General features: G+C 41.1%; 1 protein-coding gene and 1 long non-coding RNA gene across 5 annotated transcripts in view; one reads left to right on the top strand and one right to left on the bottom strand.

The window, feature by feature from the left end:
- Window positions 1-10,310, bottom strand: part of itga10 (integrin, alpha 10) — a 32,469-nt gene extending 22,159 nt beyond the window's left edge. The window contains exon 1 of one of the 3 annotated variants that reach the window (XM_042423549.1): window positions 10,168-10,310. In XM_042423549.1, the coding sequence (XP_042279483.1) occupies window positions 10,168-10,219 (52 nt within the window). In that variant the 5' untranslated portion in view covers window positions 10,220-10,310. The other 2 variants (XM_042423550.1, XM_042423548.1) reach the window with 2 other exon arrangements.
- Window positions 9,262-16,659, top strand: LOC121905361. 2 transcript variants are annotated; one of them, XR_006098404.1, is made up of 4 exons: window positions 9,262-10,051; window positions 14,127-14,263; window positions 14,706-14,857; window positions 14,985-16,659. It is a non-coding gene; the product is annotated as an uncharacterized LOC121905361 (long non-coding RNA). The 2 variants fall into 2 exon arrangements; XR_006098405.1 differs by lacking the exon at window positions 14,127-14,263.
- The last annotated feature ends 1,857 nt before the right edge of the window (window positions 16,660-18,516 follow it).

Below are 18,516 nucleotides of genomic sequence, written 5' to 3'. Positions count from 1 at the left end.
CTGGAAAAAATAACAAAAAGATTATTACGCAGATGGTAAAGTAACAAAAAGATGAAAGTGTTATTTTAACAATTAGCATGTATGATTGCCATTCCCTTAAAACCCACTGAGCAATGGATCAGTCATTACAAACTCATGCACTGCAGCCAGACTTTGTTCAATCCCACATAACCTTATTTCAAATTATAATGAAGATCCTAAAGTTTCCAAAGATACCAAATAAGTCACGCTAAATTTTATGGAAATGTGTATTAAATTATTTATAAGACACTGAGAATGTTTCCAAATGATGGAGTGCAGCAGCCATAACAAACATGGAGTCTTGGGATTTAAATATTTCACTTGTTGTATACAGCATGTAGCTTCAGTGAAAAATTGGAACAAGATGATACAGAATATATACGGTATATGACACTCAAACCTCAAAGCTACATAAGGGGGAGGGGAGAGCTGGACGTTAAGGGGTTAAGATTGTACTCAAAATTCAAATTACTTGGCAAAAACAATATTCACCAGCCAGTTAAAATCTATGAAAAAACATCCAAAACATGGAGCTGGAGACTGTGAATAAACAACTGTAATTACATCTACTGTGCAGTCAGATTATTATTTTCCCTTTCGGCTTTGGGAGAGGTTGAGTTGGCAGAAGGGGGGGGGGTCAAAAAGACGGATAAACAGAGTGACCAAAGGCAACCTGTGAGGAAAAAAGGGAGTTCAGTCTGAGGCGAAAGAGAGAGAGAGGAGAGAGGGGAGAAGAGGCAAGGCAGGGAAGGGTGTGGGTTAGAAAAACTGAAGTATAGTGAACCCCCTGTTATGACACACAAGCCCGCCCTTCATAGAGAGAGAGAGAGAGAGAGAAGTAAGGGAGAGGCACAGAGGACAGAGAGCAGCAACATGGTTTTCAGACAGTTTACCGAGTTGTTGACATTTACGTGTAAAACTAGGGCATGAAAACACATTACAACTGGCAAGACAAATGAAACCGAACTTATTTTTTCACAATCTGCAGGGAAAGTCCAAATTCTGTTTTTGAACACCAGAGAAATGATATAAAGGTACATAAATGTTTCCAGTCAGGCTATCAGTGAAACTGAATGAATCAATGTAACAAATGTGTACTGATGACCTTTTTATACTTAGAATTCAACATCTGGGATACATTTAGGGTTAATTAGTCATCAGCAGCAACACAGAACTTCACATTGTGTAAATTAATTTGTTAATGCATTTGGTGCATCTGGGAATGTAAAGTTTTATTTAAACTAAACAAGGCTCACAACTGCGATATACCATGTTTTATTCCCCAAATGTTTTTGGTATCATAGTCCATCGACTACTCAGATTTTATTTTTTTTTTAAAAGAAATCAATCAATAAATAATCATAAATACTAGTTACACAAAACAACCTTATAATCATTCTTTCACATCAGTTTTTTTCCAAATCAAATATTTACTTCCGTCTAACTGACACTAATCACATTTAATCCCTCTTTGCAGTTAAAAATACTGTCAATGTGTTGTTTTTTTTTTTACGTATTGTTAATAGTTTTGTATTATCATAGTGAAGAATAAAGGTCTTTGGGGAAATACCACAAATGATCCTTTTTGTCTCAGCGGGCTGGAGGGCGTGTTGGAGGTTTGTTTGACATTAGCTGGCAGATTAGCGGTGTTACGCTGAACGGACAAAGTACTCAAACTGCTGTAGCTAGCCATGGACATACAGTGTGTTGCTAACAGGGATTTTGAAGATCAGTGACCAAACCAGTATCTAAGCGTGCCAAAATGACATTTGCAGGAGTGTTTACATGCTGTTCAAAGTGTTGCAGCTAAACAGCTATTTAGCTACCTAGCCTGCTAACTGACGTTAGTGCATCTTTCCCTGCTGAATGTTTGTTTGGTGGCTCGTTCAGCAAGCTGAGGTGCAGGACAAGACCTGTGTTCATATTTGTAAGTTAGATAAGAAGGAGACTTTAGCAGGAAAGCTTATGTGGGCTGTTGTTCAGAGTCTGTGGCTCTTGTGTTGTGTAGCAGGACACCATCAGACTCTGCACTGCCTATGGTCGAACACCACGTTATTGCTTTATGCAAGATTTGCTGTATCAAAATAAGGGCTGCAGCTATGTAAGCAGATGATGGAATGCTATTTCATCAAAATAATATAGGGGGGCATCATCATGAAACCAAAGAAATAGATATAATAGAGCAGAAATAGAGCAGATATGTTTCCTGTAGTGGACAAAAAAAGGGTAATTTACAAGAAAAATATAAATGACCATAAATATATTATACAACATTAATGGAGCATAGTGCTCACTGAAGTCTTGTTTGCATCTGCTAATTTGCATCAGTTGGTTCATTCATGCATTCATGCAGGTGCACAGTGTAGCTATTATAAAACAACACATCTCACTATTCACACGTATGTCAGTGCTGTTCGCTACCAAGGCTCCCTCCACCATCCAGACCTCCTCCTTATGTGCCTTCGTGTTGTTGATTTAACTAAGATTCGTTGTTTATGTATGTTTACTGCAGGGTGATTTGTTCTTCCAGAAGAATCCTCATTGCTGATTCTTTGATATCACCCTCAAAGAGCAGAACCTCATTTTGTCAAATCTAACCTTGACGTTAGCTCCAAGAGTTGCGTGAGATGTTTAGTGTTGATTGACTCATATTGAAACTCACACTGGTCTGCACTTCACTGTGTTTTCTCAAAAGTAAGAAATGATAACACGATTGCCATGAACGACCTAGAGGTGTACGCTTAAAATTTTCAAACCACATTATTTCCTTTTTCAGCAGTGTTTGCTGATATCAGCAGCTGACAGGAAGTAGACTATCCTAGCCACAGAATTTCACTTAAATTAAAGAGCATCATCATGTAGTATTTTCATTTCAGTCTGAGAAACACTACACCACTCTTGGCAGTTGGTATTTAACTTGTCCCATTTGTGTATCTACTGTATGTTATTTGTTGCCATGAAAAGCAGGGTGTGTTGAATGTGTTTGGTTCAAGGGGGGTTTCTAAATAAATTTGACTTGTAATTTAGCAGCATCTGGAGGAGTCTACAGTAACTCTCCTACTGTACATAACACAGTGACTTCATTAGAGAAAACTAGTCCAGGACCAGAAACAAGACCAGAATACTGCTGCGGTGATTATACACTGGCTACTCATACACTTGTGTTCAGATACTTTCTCACAAATACACACTGACATACACAGACAGTTACCTCAGCCAGGCCAATCAGAGGGGGCTTCCACTTGGCTTTGAGAGGGAAACTAGATATGTTCACTGTTACTGTTCCATCTCTGCTCCCATCTTTCTCACGTACTGTAGTTACTTCTACCTGCTCTTTCACTTTTCTCTTCCTTGCAGCTGGTTTTGTCAGTCATGTTTCTTCTGTTTCTTGCACCCGGATTTACTGGCCAAAGTGGGAGCATCTACATCATTTATTGGCCAACTATAGAGACAAATTGTGGCTTCCAACTACTTTCTGCGCAACTTGCAGATCTGTGTGAGCTTCCATTACTTCTACATCCAAACCTCAAGTGACTTTGATGAGTTTGAGCCATTTATCTGATTCTACGCAGATGTTTAATACACTTCACTGATGGGAACTGTGCGTAGGCAAGTATAGGAGTAATTCCTTAACACTAAATCTTCTATTTTTATGGCCAGAAAGAATAAAAATCCATCTATCCAGCCTTGTTTAAACAAGTTATTCTCTCCTATTAATTCCAACCACCGCTCAATCACACTTGGTGCAGTAAAATGCTTCTGTCTTTTCTTGCGGCGACGTCGCCCACCCTCTCCAATTCCAAATTTCTTTCCACAACAAACCAGGCCTCTGATAACAACCCCTGCTACTGATTTTCTCCTCCATCCTCCTATTTCATTCATTCCCTCACAAACCATAAATTGCCTTTCTTTCTTTTTTTACCCCTTCTCTTATAACACACATAAACACACACACATACACACTGTAACTCTACCACCACAAGCCCCCCACTCTCCTCAGCCCGTCTGACTCCCACAAACTGTGCCATCATTCCCTGTTTTCCCTGTCCTGTCCTCTCTATTCTGCTTCCATTTTAATTTGGGTTTATATATGACACTGTACCGCAGCCTGTCTGACCACCCATCGCCATGACAACTGGATGCAAACATTTATCAAGCCAAACTGGGTCCAGATTCTCTCAACCACATGTTCAGCTCTGGGCGCTACCGCTGTTGGATGTGTATGGTTATGATTGAGTTTCTATGTCTGTATGTGCATTAACTTGACACTGCAATATTTTGGATACCATAGAAAAATGCCAAAACATATAGCAGCATGCAAAGACAGTGATATATGTTGTTTTGACTGGACTAACATAAACAAGTCTGGTTTTCTGTCTTTTTTGTTTACATCCCTTGACTTATAGCACCTCTGTGAAATGTCCTGCAGTAGAGGTATCTGCTGGACTGTCTGTTTCTATCATCTTTATTAAATTGACTCATAATGTTTCCCATGCATCCCTCTCCTTCACCTCTTCTCACCCTCTTTCACAGCTTTTCTCTCCATTATCTCGATCGTGTTCTGTTCTCATCTCTGTCACCCTCTCGTGGGGAATGGGGGTGGACGAAGAGGAAGAGGGGGGAGTGGGAACGAAACAGCAAATGATAGGAGGGTAAAAAAAAAAAAAAAAAAAAAAAAATAGAAGAGGGAAGATAGCTGGGAGAATAATAGCAAGAATTTATGAATGGCCACACATGAAAACACACACACACACAAACACACACCTGTGTTCAACATCATGGGATGCCTGCTGACCGCATCAGGGGAGCTCTGCTGAAACCATTAACATAACACACATACTCGCTCACCTACATGCTCCTGTATGACACAGGCTCAAGCCAGAAATCTCACCCACACATGCGAGAACACTTACGCACACATAAGCTACAATACAAGTTAAACACAGTGAAAAAGTTACCCCATACACGCTTGATTTAAACATATAATGGCGGGTAATGTGTAGCGCCTGACCGCAAGCAACATTTGGCCGCTGGCGTGTGTAAATAGGTTGCTGTGCATGTGTTTATATGCGTGTGGTGTCAGTGAACTCAACGCTTCCTTAGCTTCTGGACCAGAAGCACTTCGCATCACATGAATACGGGCAGAACAGTATAATTGTTTACAATCTAAATTGTGGCACACATACCAACATCTCAATCTATAGATTAGCTTTAGAGTTTGTGTGTGTGATTCTGAGGAGGTAACATGCCTTGCACAACATAATTTCTAAGCCTATTGATCTCATTTTATTTCATGGCTGCGTGCAGTTAAACTGCTGCTTATCGGCTGCATAAACACTTAGTTTTGGGAGACAACAATGGTCTTTTTCTTCAGTTTCTTGCCGGTGAGCAGGACTGACTCAATGAGGTGTGTGAGGCCGCAGTGAACATGAGTACAGGAGGGAATCTAATGTTCATGCTCCATGGAGAAACACACACATGGTAGAGACGCCTTATTAGGGGGAACTTTAGACATCAAGTCTAAGAGATGGAAATGGCTGATAGGGCCTCTGAGGTCGAGTTACGCAGCTGCCAGGGTCAGAACATGTCAGCTGTAAGAGGAGATGAACCAGTAACCTTTTGGCAGAGGATATATGCAAGTATCTCTGATGGATCCCAACAGTAAACATCTTCTGGTGGCTGAAGGCCTCAAGTAAGAATGAAATATCTCCTCAGTACTGACATCATTGATAGATTTACTGAGAACCAGACTTTGAACCAGGAACCTTCACTTTTGTTGGACTCGTGCACAACTTCCTACACTTTTGATCCATTTGGCAAATGGAGTTTTGCCATATGTTATAATATAGCCTCTCTGCTGCTCTTCTGTACACAATCATGTTAGGAATGTCGTCATGGTCAGTCGGTTACTGTCACACAGAACAAAGCTCTCTGGGACTCAGGGAGGCACGTGTGACGCCATTATTCACAAATGCCGTCTGTCAAAGTTCAAAAGTTGGGAGAGGTTAATGACCATATCACCTAGTGAGACAGTGCAGGAGGACAAGAGAGCAACTGGGCGGTGAAGATGCATCAATCACGCATAAGAGGTTGACTTTAGAGAGTTCACAATTTAAGCTTTACGATCAGTGACTAATAATTTTCCAATAACAATTCAGCAGTTTCATCTTATTTTAAACAGGTTTAACAGATCATGGACTTTGGAAATGTAAAAAAAAGTAAAACAAAATCCTAAATACAACTGAAAAACTGACTCTAAGTTAGTTCTTACCTTTGAGAAGGAGGATGAACTCCAGGCACAACAGGTATTTACGCAGCTCCATTTATGAAAACGAATGAAAGGAGAGTCTCTCCTCTAATTTTTTTTTTCTGTTTACGAAGTGGTCTCCCCTGAGCTGGTGGAAATGCAGTGCATCGGCGTCCACCACACACACAAACACACCTTTTCAGCTTTCCCCCAGAGATGCGTAAATTCCGGTCAAACTGCGCTGCAGTTGCATGTCTACTGTGCGTGTGTGTGGAGGGGTTGGCTCACTTCAGGACACAAAAGCAGTCTTGAGTTATTAAATAAGAGATGAAAATTAAAAGAAACTATTCTACACGAGCATTATTCTCCGTGGTTTGGGGTTTTTTCTCAATGTCCCAGTAGGAATATTTGAGTGACAACACAGTAGATTAAGTTATATTGTTGCGTAAGAATAAAGAAAAAAAACTTAATTGACCCCTCAGTGACCCATGTTTTGTCCGAGAAAATCCTGCACCTGTCCCATCCAACAAGGGGGCCGCAGTTCAGAGTCATTAAACCATTACTAATGTGTAAAACAGTGCGTCGGCACCGCTCCTGCCTCCGGAGCGCGTCTCTGAAGATCAAGCTCTCCTGCGCACAGAAACTCCGCTCATCAAGCCAAAAGTCTGAGGTGCGCTGTTGTGCGCTGTCCCTCTGACAACTTGATGTCCATAATCCCCCACTGATTTTTAAAATAAGAATAATAACAAGATAGTAGTTTCCCGTGAGTTTCTGTCGATGTAAATATGTGCCCTTAGTAGCGGGTATGTCTAACTTAGAAATGAAAGAGCGCATTTATCCTCAGACCTCCCCTACCTCCCTCCCTACCTCCCTCCCTCCCTTCCTCCATCCGTCCTCCTCCATCCACCAGACTCCTCTCTGAGCGCCTGGTTCATATTGACAAACCTCAAAACCCACATCTCTCTCTCTCTCACTCACACACACACACACACACTCTCTCTCTCTCTCTCTCTCTTTCAAACACACTCTGAGGATTCTCTCTCACAAAATCTTTTCGTTTGCTCACTTCACTTCTGACTTGACTTTAAGATCTACAACATTGTGGTATATATAATAAAGCCTTTTGGTACCGCTTTCTAATTTGGAACCCTTTATAAACTGTTTATAAGTTGTAATTAAATGCTTTATTAATGGTTAATTAACTGTTTAGATGGGCTACGTTTATAAACCCTTAATAAGAAAAGCTTTTGGCTTAATGAAAGCTTCCATGTTTTTTTCATTTGTGTCAGTACAAACCCTTTATAAAAAAAGGTGTGTCACTGGAAAGCAATGCCAGCCTTTTATTTAAATTATTCAAACTCAGATTCATATAAAGGAAACATGGTAAAGGCCTGAATGCTTGACTGCAGTGTGTCTGTTGTGGGGGGCATTTCCCAGCATATCTGCAATTGTTAATCTTATTTGTCCCACCTGTGCTGTTTCTGATAAGACAAGTTAAAATGTCTCCTGTAAAACAGACCTATGAATCTGATTCAGGTCAGCAAAATTAGTTTCAATGAACAAAATGGACGGAACGAAACAAAAACTGGTGATACTCATTAGAGAGAACACAAACATCTTGCTCTGGAGTTTGATGTTTATATATCTGGATAATCTTGTGTTTTTTGTGTATAAAATCCTCTTGAGCAAAATCTAATTTTTCATTTGCACAACAGAAAGTAATCATTTCTATCCTGATGGGAGGGGTCTCTTCCAGGATGAGAAGGCCCCCATCTATAGGCGTCACTGTATGGTTTGATGAGTATGAAAATGTTGTGAATCATACTGTATGTTATGGCCTTCTGAGTCACCAGATCTCAACCTAAATTGAAAACGTATGGGAAGAATTTGGACTGACGCATTATATAGCACTTACCACCACCATCAAAACTTCAAATGAGGGAATAACTTTTGGAAGAATAATGTTTATCCCTCCAGTTGAGTTCAAAGATTTGGAAAATATACTGTATAAAAAGGAGTCTGTAACAAGAAGCCTTGAAGCTGTTCTGGAGGCCAACAACTTAACGATGTTTTTTCCTTAATTTGTCACCCATCCCACCCATGCATGCAAATGCCAGGCTAGTATTAAAGGGCATAAAATGCAGTGCAGTAGAGCAGTACATGCAAAATTATATACTTGGTTATCATATTTTGCTGTGTAGACATCATCGTGTAATTAACCAATCAAAAATAAAAAAAGACATGTATAACCTAAGAGAATGAACAGATGCCTTGGTTGTGTGTTTGCACCACATAAAAATGCAAATATCCCAAATCTCCTAATATTTATAGATATTTTCTGCCCTGGTCCATGACTCCCAGGTAGTTACTCCCTCCCATGTGTGTTACCCCACAATGAGCTCTGCTAATCAGTCAAATACTTTATAGACGTTTTAGGTGAAGGTTAGAGTTATTTTCTGGTTTTGAGATTTGCCTTATAAGGTGAGGAAGGAAGGTCGCCTAGGGAGTTAAAAGAATTTTAAAAAAAAAAAAACCTCTGTCCAGCATATTCTTGCAAAGCTCTTGGGCGCCACTCTCAGGCTCTCTATAGTAGATCCTCAGCAGATGTGCAGGTACAGAGGACACAATTAAATCAGGAAAATAACTTTTTCTATTTGTTCTTCTACTCTATTTATGAATAAGTGATATAAACTTTGGAGTGTGTTTAATAGATTCTATCATCTTCATGCATGGTTTTGTCTGTATTTCTCTATTGTATAAATATGGTTAAAGACCCCCCAGGTACTCTACAACTCGGTGTTATTATTCTAATATAGCCAGAGGGCGTTTGTTTAAATGCTGAAACACTTAAAGTTTCAGTCATACTTACAAGATTGCAAACCAAAATGAGAGCACATAATCACACATTTGCATTTGTTGTTACAGTTTTTAATGTTTATTTTAAAAAAAGTTTTTAAATACAGGAGTGTTTGCTGAATGGGATTTCTGGGTTTGCCATTTTATCAATCAGGTATTGAGAGTAGTGGAACCTCGGTGGTAATTCTAGTGTCATCACTTGTATGTAATCTAAGTGTCATACAATTTACTAATGACTTATTTGGAGAAATCTTCTTTTGCGCTTCTGATTTGACTGTGAGATTCGCCGATTTTGGTTACACAAGATGTGATGAATTTGAATGAATATGATGGCGTTTCAGTCCAACATGGCGACAGCGTCATCTAGCGGCGGTTGTCAAAAAACACCAGAGTTTCGTCTCTGTGCAAAATGCGACCAGATGTAGTAGGACATCCTGGTACTTCTGGCGAGCCACATTTCACATACTGTGTATAGGGACATGCTAAATCTTTTCTAGTATATTAAATAGTATGGTAGTATGGGTATCGGAAAGCACCCACTGTGTATGGTAACGTTACAAACTTTCCATCGGACTAAAGTCATGTTTTTGTTGTTACACCCACCTGGCGTCGTTTTCCCCACACCTGATAATTCCTTATGAAAAGTGACTTGCTTTCAATGAGCTCGTAATTGCGACATTATTCCCGTAACAAATTAAATAAACGCCTAAATGATAGACATGTTTGGTGTCCTTTGATTGCAATCGAGGACCGTTGGCTAGCTGACAGTTTTCCCAGCACCGAGTGACAGGTGAACGAAGAGGAACATTTAGGCCTATGTTATTTTGCCAATGACTTGGCTGACCAAACAAGTGTTGAAACATCAGGAAATATTGGACTTACATTCATCAGGTAGACTTCAAGACTTCAAGGTGTTGACCCTATGAGGTAAGTAGGCAGTTTTTGTCCAACAACTTTAAAACTAAATGTTGTGATTTTGTCTTGAAGTCCTGGTATCTAGTGGTCATACATCTGTAAACCAGGGAAAACAGTAGGCTAGTTACCTGTGTAGCATGCGCACCGCACCGTCCCCCTGTAAAGGCCCATTGCGCCCATTGTCTCCCTTTGGAGCTCAGCAGAGACGACTGGGCCCAGCTGGGCTTGTGGTTCAGAGGGCTACACATGTATTTAACTGGAGTTACATCCAGGTAACTATTATTTCTATGTCGTACGTGCTCCGCCCTCTTACGGGCATCGCTATTGGTTAAAATCTAAGGCGAAGACCTTTAGACATGAGGTGTAACCCCAGCTGGGCCCAAACTAACCAAGGTCTGAACCCAGCCAAAAACTAAGAAAAGAAGGAAATGCCTCAGCAGTGGGTTGCTCCTGGCCATGAAACAATCCAGACTGTCGTGGCCTGCCATGATCACTGCTGCAAACACCCCCAAAGTGGACGCAGCCTGACTATTGAAGAAACCCTTCTAGAAATCTAGGATACCCTGTAAAGGGCATGAACACTATTGAGGTCCCTGTCCCTGCATCAGTCCTCAAACACCTGCCAACATATTGCATAAGCTCTGGAGGTGGACAGGGCACTTGCGTTCTGGATGGTGGAGACAACCGCAGCCAGGAGGCCCAAGCCTCTCAGTCTCACCATCTCAATTTCCAGACCAGGAGGCATTGTCCCAGAACCGGACGCAAGAGGACGGTGCCCTCTACCTGACGAGTCTAAAAGCAGCCCACAGTAGGGCATCTGCTGGGATTGATGGTGAAGCCCAGCTGCTTGATGTGATGAATGACCAGCACTGTGTAGGTTTCCACTTCCTACCTTGGTACGGCGGGAATCCACCAGTTGTCTATGTAGGTAAAGATTCTCATGCCCCTTTCTCTGTATGGTGCCAGTGCCATCTCCACACACTTGGAGAACGTGTGCAAGGCCAGAGAGTATCGCAGGAGTAACGCAAATCACAGGTACTTCCTGTTGTGTGGTAGGATGGGGGCGTGGAAGGACATATCAGTCAAGTCTATGAATGTCATCCAGTAACCTGGCTGGATATATTTCCAGCAGCTGTTTGACCATCAGCATACGAAAGGGCCTCCACACAATGTGGCCATTCATGAAGTACAGGTCCAGTATGGGTCTCATGCCCCCTGATTTCTTGGCCATCAGGAAATTTGGAGAGAAGAAACTCCTTATCCCGCCACAGAGTCCTGTCCAGCCAGGCTGAGAGAGGGCCTGCAAAGCTACACCCATGCCAAGTAACAGTCCATATGCGGCAGGTCATTGTGATCGACGGGGAGAGCTGAAATGGGCCCACCTGTCCAGCCCCTTCCCTCCTGGGAGGGAGCGCACGGGAAGGAGGGAATGGGACACAGGTGCACTAGACCATGGTGTATGGCCCATAAGCCACAGTTGGAGGTCTCACGTTCAGTGGAGCAGCCAACTCGTGCTGAGCATAAGCGAAGATGGGCACCATCTTAGGGACCACAACACAAGGTTGGGGCCTCCCATGTGGATGGGTGAGGAGGCCTATGGTGAAGTCCTCGACGGGTGTCCTCTCTGAATTACCAATAGTTAAGCCCATTAGAGGGTGAAGCATGTATGACATAGAATATGAGAGACGACAACATGGAGAGTTGTCAGTTTTGGAGTTCACCCTGACATTTAACGCTACCCTACATTATTAAAAACATTGACTAGATGTTTATTTATTTATCCTTTCTTTAGGCAGGAAGATCTCATTGATATACAAGATCTCTTCTTTCAGGTAGTCCTAGTCAAGATGGCAGCATAAGCAGTTTGACATAATAGAACACATACAAAGCTACACAAGGGAAAGAGTAAAAGAAGAGAGGCATACAGGCCATGCCATCAATATCCATAACACAGTCCACCTCAAGTCAAAGATTATGTAAAGCAGCGACATGTTTCCTTCAGGGCAGTTTGTAAAATACCTTTAAAGGTATTCAAAGAAGGGAGAGCTTCTACGGTAATGGCATTTTGGAGCTCATTCCATGCCCAAAGTGCGAAAAAGGAGACAGCAGTTTTATCAAGCTCTGAGTGCACCTGTGCGACTTTTAAAAGAATCCATAGTGCTATAGTTGCTGGTATGATAGGATAAAAGGCTGGAGATATAAGTGGGTAGTTTACCTAACAATGTCTTGACAATAAATAGCAACATGTGTATTTTCTCATCTGGTATAGAGAGGACCATCCTAAAGAATTATATAAAATGCAATGGTGAGTGCATGAGCCTGCAAATGTTAGAAAATGTAATGCAGAGTGATAAGCAGAATCCAGTTTTTATAGGGATGATGTTGCATCCATGTAAATCACATCACCATAATCTAATACAGATAGAAATGAGCTAGATACCTCTGCTCATTTAACTCCAGCTCACAGACTCTTCCTCTGAGCTCTTCTGAGTCACTAACGTTACACACATAGGCCTACTCCAGAAAACCCCAGTTTGTTTGACAGATTTTCATAGGAATAGGAATAAAAAAGACAATCTACATTTCAGGATAGATCCACATACAAACATTTACTGTAATTTCTGGAGTCTGTGAGACATAGGTTACAGTACATGTTGTGTAATTCCTCTGAATTGATCCATACATTCATTCACAAGATCTTTTATTCCAGATTTGGATATGTTGTTTAGTTTAATTTGACTGAATAGTGTCTTAAATTACACAGGCCCATAGCTGTTACAGTGAAATTTCATAAATTTGTCATCATTTTTTCAAGTCAAGAATTGTATTCATTTGAAGGTTATGGTCCTAAATCCTGCCCCAACTGTGCTTGTGATATGTCTGTTGATTGGTGAAGCAGCTCACCTAATACAGAATAAAATATAAATAGCAAATATACAGTGCATAAAATCCTTTTGCTATTGGACATTAACTATTCCATAGTGATCTATTTTAAAACTGAAGGGACAAAGCAGAGTCCTGCCAGTGGTGGATAACACAGCAAAATATTTGCTCTAATTAACACAAAAATCAGAAAATTAAGTTGTTGTTAACTAATGAATTACTGGATTATTTTATTACTTACTGATACGTTAATACAATTTATGTAGATTGCAGTAAAAGGCTATTGCAAAAATTAAAAGCTATTGCTGTTCTTGTGAGAAAACTCAATATCACAGCAACTTTTATTGTAGGTTGACAAACAAACTATATATTTAGTGTTGTGGTTTATGAAAATCTTAGAAACATAATATAATCTCAGGAAAGCAACTTTGTGGTAAATCATGTTACAGCTGACTGTTGTTAAAACTATTTTCAATTGTCACCACTTGATGTCGCCATGTTTCAACTAATGTATGTTCCAAGCCTGACTAAACAGACTCTTGGTGAGCTTGAATACTGTAACAGCTAGTCAGAGTTGGTGGGTTTCCCCTTTTTAGCTGATTGGAAAGATCATCCAAGACCAATTTATCTTCTACTTGTGAGGGCCGTGACTCATGATGGTCAGCTGATGTCAGATTCATTATCCTGAATTCCACCTTCAACATCAGGAGTAATGTTGCTGAATGTCTTTTTCTGTCTCTAGCAAATCAGCTTTATCAGCCCAGACTCATCATGGGGTGATGGATATCTGCCAGGACTGGGACAGAGAGTGCAGTGAGGCTGGAGAGTAAACTCCTAAGTGGCCAACACATCTTGAAATGAGAAGAACTTCATTAGCTTTGATTTATGAATCCAGTGGGGGAAAAAATGATGATTATTGGACATTGACCCCAGGCTCTCCATCATTGCCCTTGTCCTTGCCCATTACTGCTTAATTGACATTGGTCTCCATCAGTGTCCTTGCCGTTATTGCCTTCCTCCTCTTCTGCACCGTCTCTGTCTTGCTCCTCTTGGATCGTAGTTGTTCCAGTTCACATGCAATCATGGAGAGTCTAGTTAGAAGTATTAGAGGCATGTTGATATAGCCCCATAATAACAATGTACACCCAGAGACAGGTACACTTTTTATGTTTGCAGTGACCCACATTAGCATTGTTTTTGGCAGGTGGCTGTTGACTGCAACTCGACTGGCAGCATAGCTGTGCTGACTGGCAGCCATATGTAAAGTCAGATGAGCTAGCTCACACGCAACCAAACCTCACTGTACACAACCACAGATTCCTGCACAGAGGTGGAACCAGTGTGAGAGCCAAAACACACACACACACACACACACAGTCTGTTTCACACCAGTGGGAGTTATGCAGGAGCCCATTAACAGCAGACATAAAATCGAACTTTGCAGAGTCAAGCTGTCGTAACAGCACAACTTAAATCAATGCAGAGTAGATACCTTACAGCTCTTTCAAACCACTGCTGCACAGTAAAGTGAATATTGAATACAGGTGGACAGCATACTTCATGCTCTGTGTTCCCACTGAGGAATTTGACATTGACAAGTCATTTAAGAGCTGCTGTAATATTTTCTAGATTTTCTTGGTAAAAATAAGCTACAAAGACCATAAAACTGAGAAATACACCACCAGAAAATGTTCTAAACTGCATGTGAGCTAGGTCAGCAGCAGAAGATTGGATTTCAAATTGACGTCTCTTTCTCTGTGTGCCCACCTTTTTTCCTTTCAAGGCAAATGCACATTTTGGGATGAGGAGCCAATGGAATGTCCGCTGGGCGTACAACATTAGCTGGCATGTCCGTGGGATATTTTGCCTGTTGGACGATCAGTAAATCAACGTCAGACATGGAGTTTGGCAGTGTAGATGGATGGACGGAAAGCAGTAAGAAACCATAGCAGCATAGTGTTACATATTATCAGGGTAGTACAGTAACTGTGATTTGTGCATAAGTTAGAGGGTAGTGACAGTGAAGTGTTAGTAGATGAGCCTGTTTTCTATCTGTCACCAGGTGCCTCTGAGACGTCACTCCTTATGGATTTGGCAGGAGCTGCACTGCATTGTTATTTCCAGAGAAAACATTCTCTTACGCAAACATCAACTTGTGGGTAGCAGTTTTGGATTTCCTTTCATGCACACACATGTTGCAGTGTGTGTGTGTGTTTGTGTGAAGGTGCATGCCAGCCTGTAGGCCAGTGCGAGCCACTAGGTTTTTTTTGTTTTTTTTAACAAGGTGTGCTTCCTCCACCCCTGTTTCCCAAATCACAGTCCTCTGTAACCAATCAAACAACACCACAGTGCACCTCCGCTATGTGTCCAGCTATGACATGCTGGTCTCTGGTATGCTTTGGCTTGGCCACCGTCTGGAGCTGGTCAAAAGAGGAAAGAGGAGGAGGAGGGAGGGAGACGAGAGGAGAAAGGGGGAAAAGAGAGAGTGGGTGATAAGCTGAACCTCATGCATGCGGTAATCAAACGCAGGCTCTTTCAAAGTACCATTGGTCTAACTCCACCTATTATTTTTTCCTTTAGACATTAATAATCTTTCACCGTGTAGACCTTTTTGATTCCCCCAAGGCTCTCAAGGATCAGTTCAAGCTTAATGAACTGAATACACTCTTCTTTTGTTTTTTTTCTGTGTGATGAACATGTTGATCCATAACAAAAGCACAGTAGTAGTGGAAGATACAGTTATCTTAACAAAACAAATCATGGATGAAATAGGCCTGTGAGTGTGTGCCTTTGTGCATGTGTGAGTGTACAGTGAGTTGATCTATAAAAAAGGAATGAGTCATGGTGTTCTGACAGTTGATCATCCTGTAATGCTTGATGCTCCTCCCTTCTCACCCCCTCTATCTCACTTTCTCCTTCTCCACAGATAATAATTCTTACGTTTCTGCCTACATGTGCACATGCTGCACTGTATGATCAAAGTATGCAGACACACCTGTTCACCTAGATTTGTACAGCATGCAGTTTTATTTGCTTGCATGCTTACAACTTTTCAGCAAAAATTGGGGCCACTGTGTACAAAACAAGGTCCATAAAGATGGTTTTCATAGTTTGGTGTGGGAGAACTTAACTGGCCTTCCGAGAGCCCTGACCTCAACCCGATCCAACAGTTTTGGGAAGAACTGGAAGCTAATTGTGATCCAGACCTTAACACCCAACAGCCGGCTTCCAAACTCTCTCAGAAAGCCTTCCTAGAAGAGACAAACTTTTTATAGCAGTATATTAATGCCCATGGGTTTGAAATTAGATATTCAATGATCACATACTGTATGAGCATAACATTTAGGCATCCACATACTTTCTTTGCTCTTGGCTATACTTGAACGATCTCTTCAATCACTACCTCCCTGTATACCTTGCACATACAATGCACCTTTAATATATTAAATTATATCAATACAATTATGTTTACATGTTCCTTAGATGTAGCCCTTTTTGTTTGTATCATATTCAGTTCATCTTGTAAATTTGGTATTGCTCATAATTTAAATTTCCATAGTTTTATATTGTATCTCGTGAAGTTTGTATATATTGTATATAGCCTAACTTTCATATTTGTTATAACATTCATAGTTTTATATTTCATTCTCGGCTGGAAGGGAGTGCAAAGTAAAAATTTCATTGTACAGTGCAACTGTCTGTTCTCTGTGCATATGACAATAAAGATTTGAATTGAATTGAGGTGTCCTCATATCATATATATCATACTCATAGGAGCATCACATGTATAAAACATTCTTATTCGCATTTTATGCCCTAATTAGATAGGGACAGTAGGCAGAGATGACAGGAAATAAAGAGAGAGAGGTGGGGGTGTGACATGCAACAAAGATCCACAACTGGAGTAGAGCCGCAGACTTACAGTTATGTGGCATGTGTCTTAACATCTAGGCTACCGGGACGCACGTCTCTTTTACCTACACACTGCCTTTCTGTCTTCAAACTGTATCTTCCATCTTTCCTGCCTCCCTCTGTCCATCCAGAGGTCAATGTTAGAGTCTGTAATCAGATTTATTATTACATTCTTCATCTTTACAAAGACTTCATTCATCTCACCTCTGGTTTACTGTAAGACCATTGTCCCACACAGAGGGGGAGGATGATACAGCTAATGTCAGGGCAGTGATATCAGTTTGGAGAATCCTCCCTCCTGAGCTGACAGTACATCCGTAGATGTCTGTGATAAGTATATGTATAAACTTTTGACCAGTTTGTGCGTAAGTATATGAATCATTTTAAATAGTCCTTACCTCACCACTTCTTCAGTCTGTGACTCAAACTCTCCACATCTCTCTGCTCCTCTTTGGTTTTCATTTCCCTAATGGAAGGATTCTCTGCCCAGACATTAGAAGTGAATTGTTTTTGAAGTGTGTTTTGAGTTTTGTGCTTTGAGCGTCCTGTGTGGCTCAGAGGGCTAAGGTACAGATTATACACTCTTTCCAGATTCCTTCACCTTGACCATTGCTGCATGCTTTCCTCACTCTCTCATGTCTTTTCTGTGGCTTATTAACTTTGCATCTCAGCAGAGAAAGAAAGGCTGCTTTTTAAGATGATATAAGATCATATTTAAAACTTAATCTTTGAAAATGTGCATCTGCATAGTTTCTGAGACTATGCATGTGTCAGTGTGGTTTCGGTGACTTCTTTTTTCTACTTTCTGCCATAAACATGCAAACTGTAACAATGTAGGAGCAGTAGTGTGTGTGGGTGTGTGGTATGCCCTTATGTGTACTATTCTTGACCAGTGTTTTACAAGAGGCCTCAGAGGTTCCTGGGTGGTCTAATTGCTCTTGCCAGAGGAGATCGGTGCGGTGCGTGTGAATGTTAGATATGCGTATCAGTTTGTGCAGGCTTGCAGGTGTGGGTGAGTGTAAATCAATATCCTGGACAGAGACTGTACAGTATGTGAGGGTGGTTAATGACACTTACCTGTCATCGCACTGTCACATGCACACTCTTTCTCCGAAATATGTGCGTGCAACAGACTTTCATGTAAATGTTGCATTGTGAGAGAATGGGCCTCTTTTTTACCCATCATGCTCTTTCACTTTGCCGCCTGCAGGGCATTTTTTCCACCAGCCCTCCCACTTCTTTACTATCTATCTCAGAATACACTTGACCTGTAGGGCGATAATTGCCTGAACCAGATCACAAATCACCCATCTTGCCTTTTGTGACATATGCTCAAGTATGCAGACAAGTACACTCAGTCCACACACTCCACTCTTCCCTGCACATAAGTCATCTATCACACTGCACCCTGACTTAGTCGTGGCCCCGGGGAACCTAAATTAACCTGCTCTCACACAAAAGTCAATAGCACCAATGTTGGGTTTTTATTCAGATGTCCACTGATTGCCTATTGTTGCCTTGTCAGACATGTGAGAGGATATCAGATTTCCACTTGCTTCTGATGCATGAAGTGCATTAGTTATGTGTAGGCGTAGTCATTCATCATTCAGGTGTTATTTTGTAGGTTTTATACATCTTGTCCCTTTATTTCTTGACTTTCTGAGAGTGTATGAGTGAGGAAT

Source organism: Thunnus maccoyii, chromosome 10, assembly GCF_910596095.1.
Source record: "Thunnus maccoyii chromosome 10, fThuMac1.1, whole genome shotgun sequence".
NCBI lineage: Eukaryota > Metazoa > Chordata > Actinopteri > Scombriformes > Scombridae > Thunnus > Thunnus maccoyii.
Note: the sequence above shows the minus strand (reverse complement) of the source record. Positions and strands in the feature narration are given on the sequence as shown.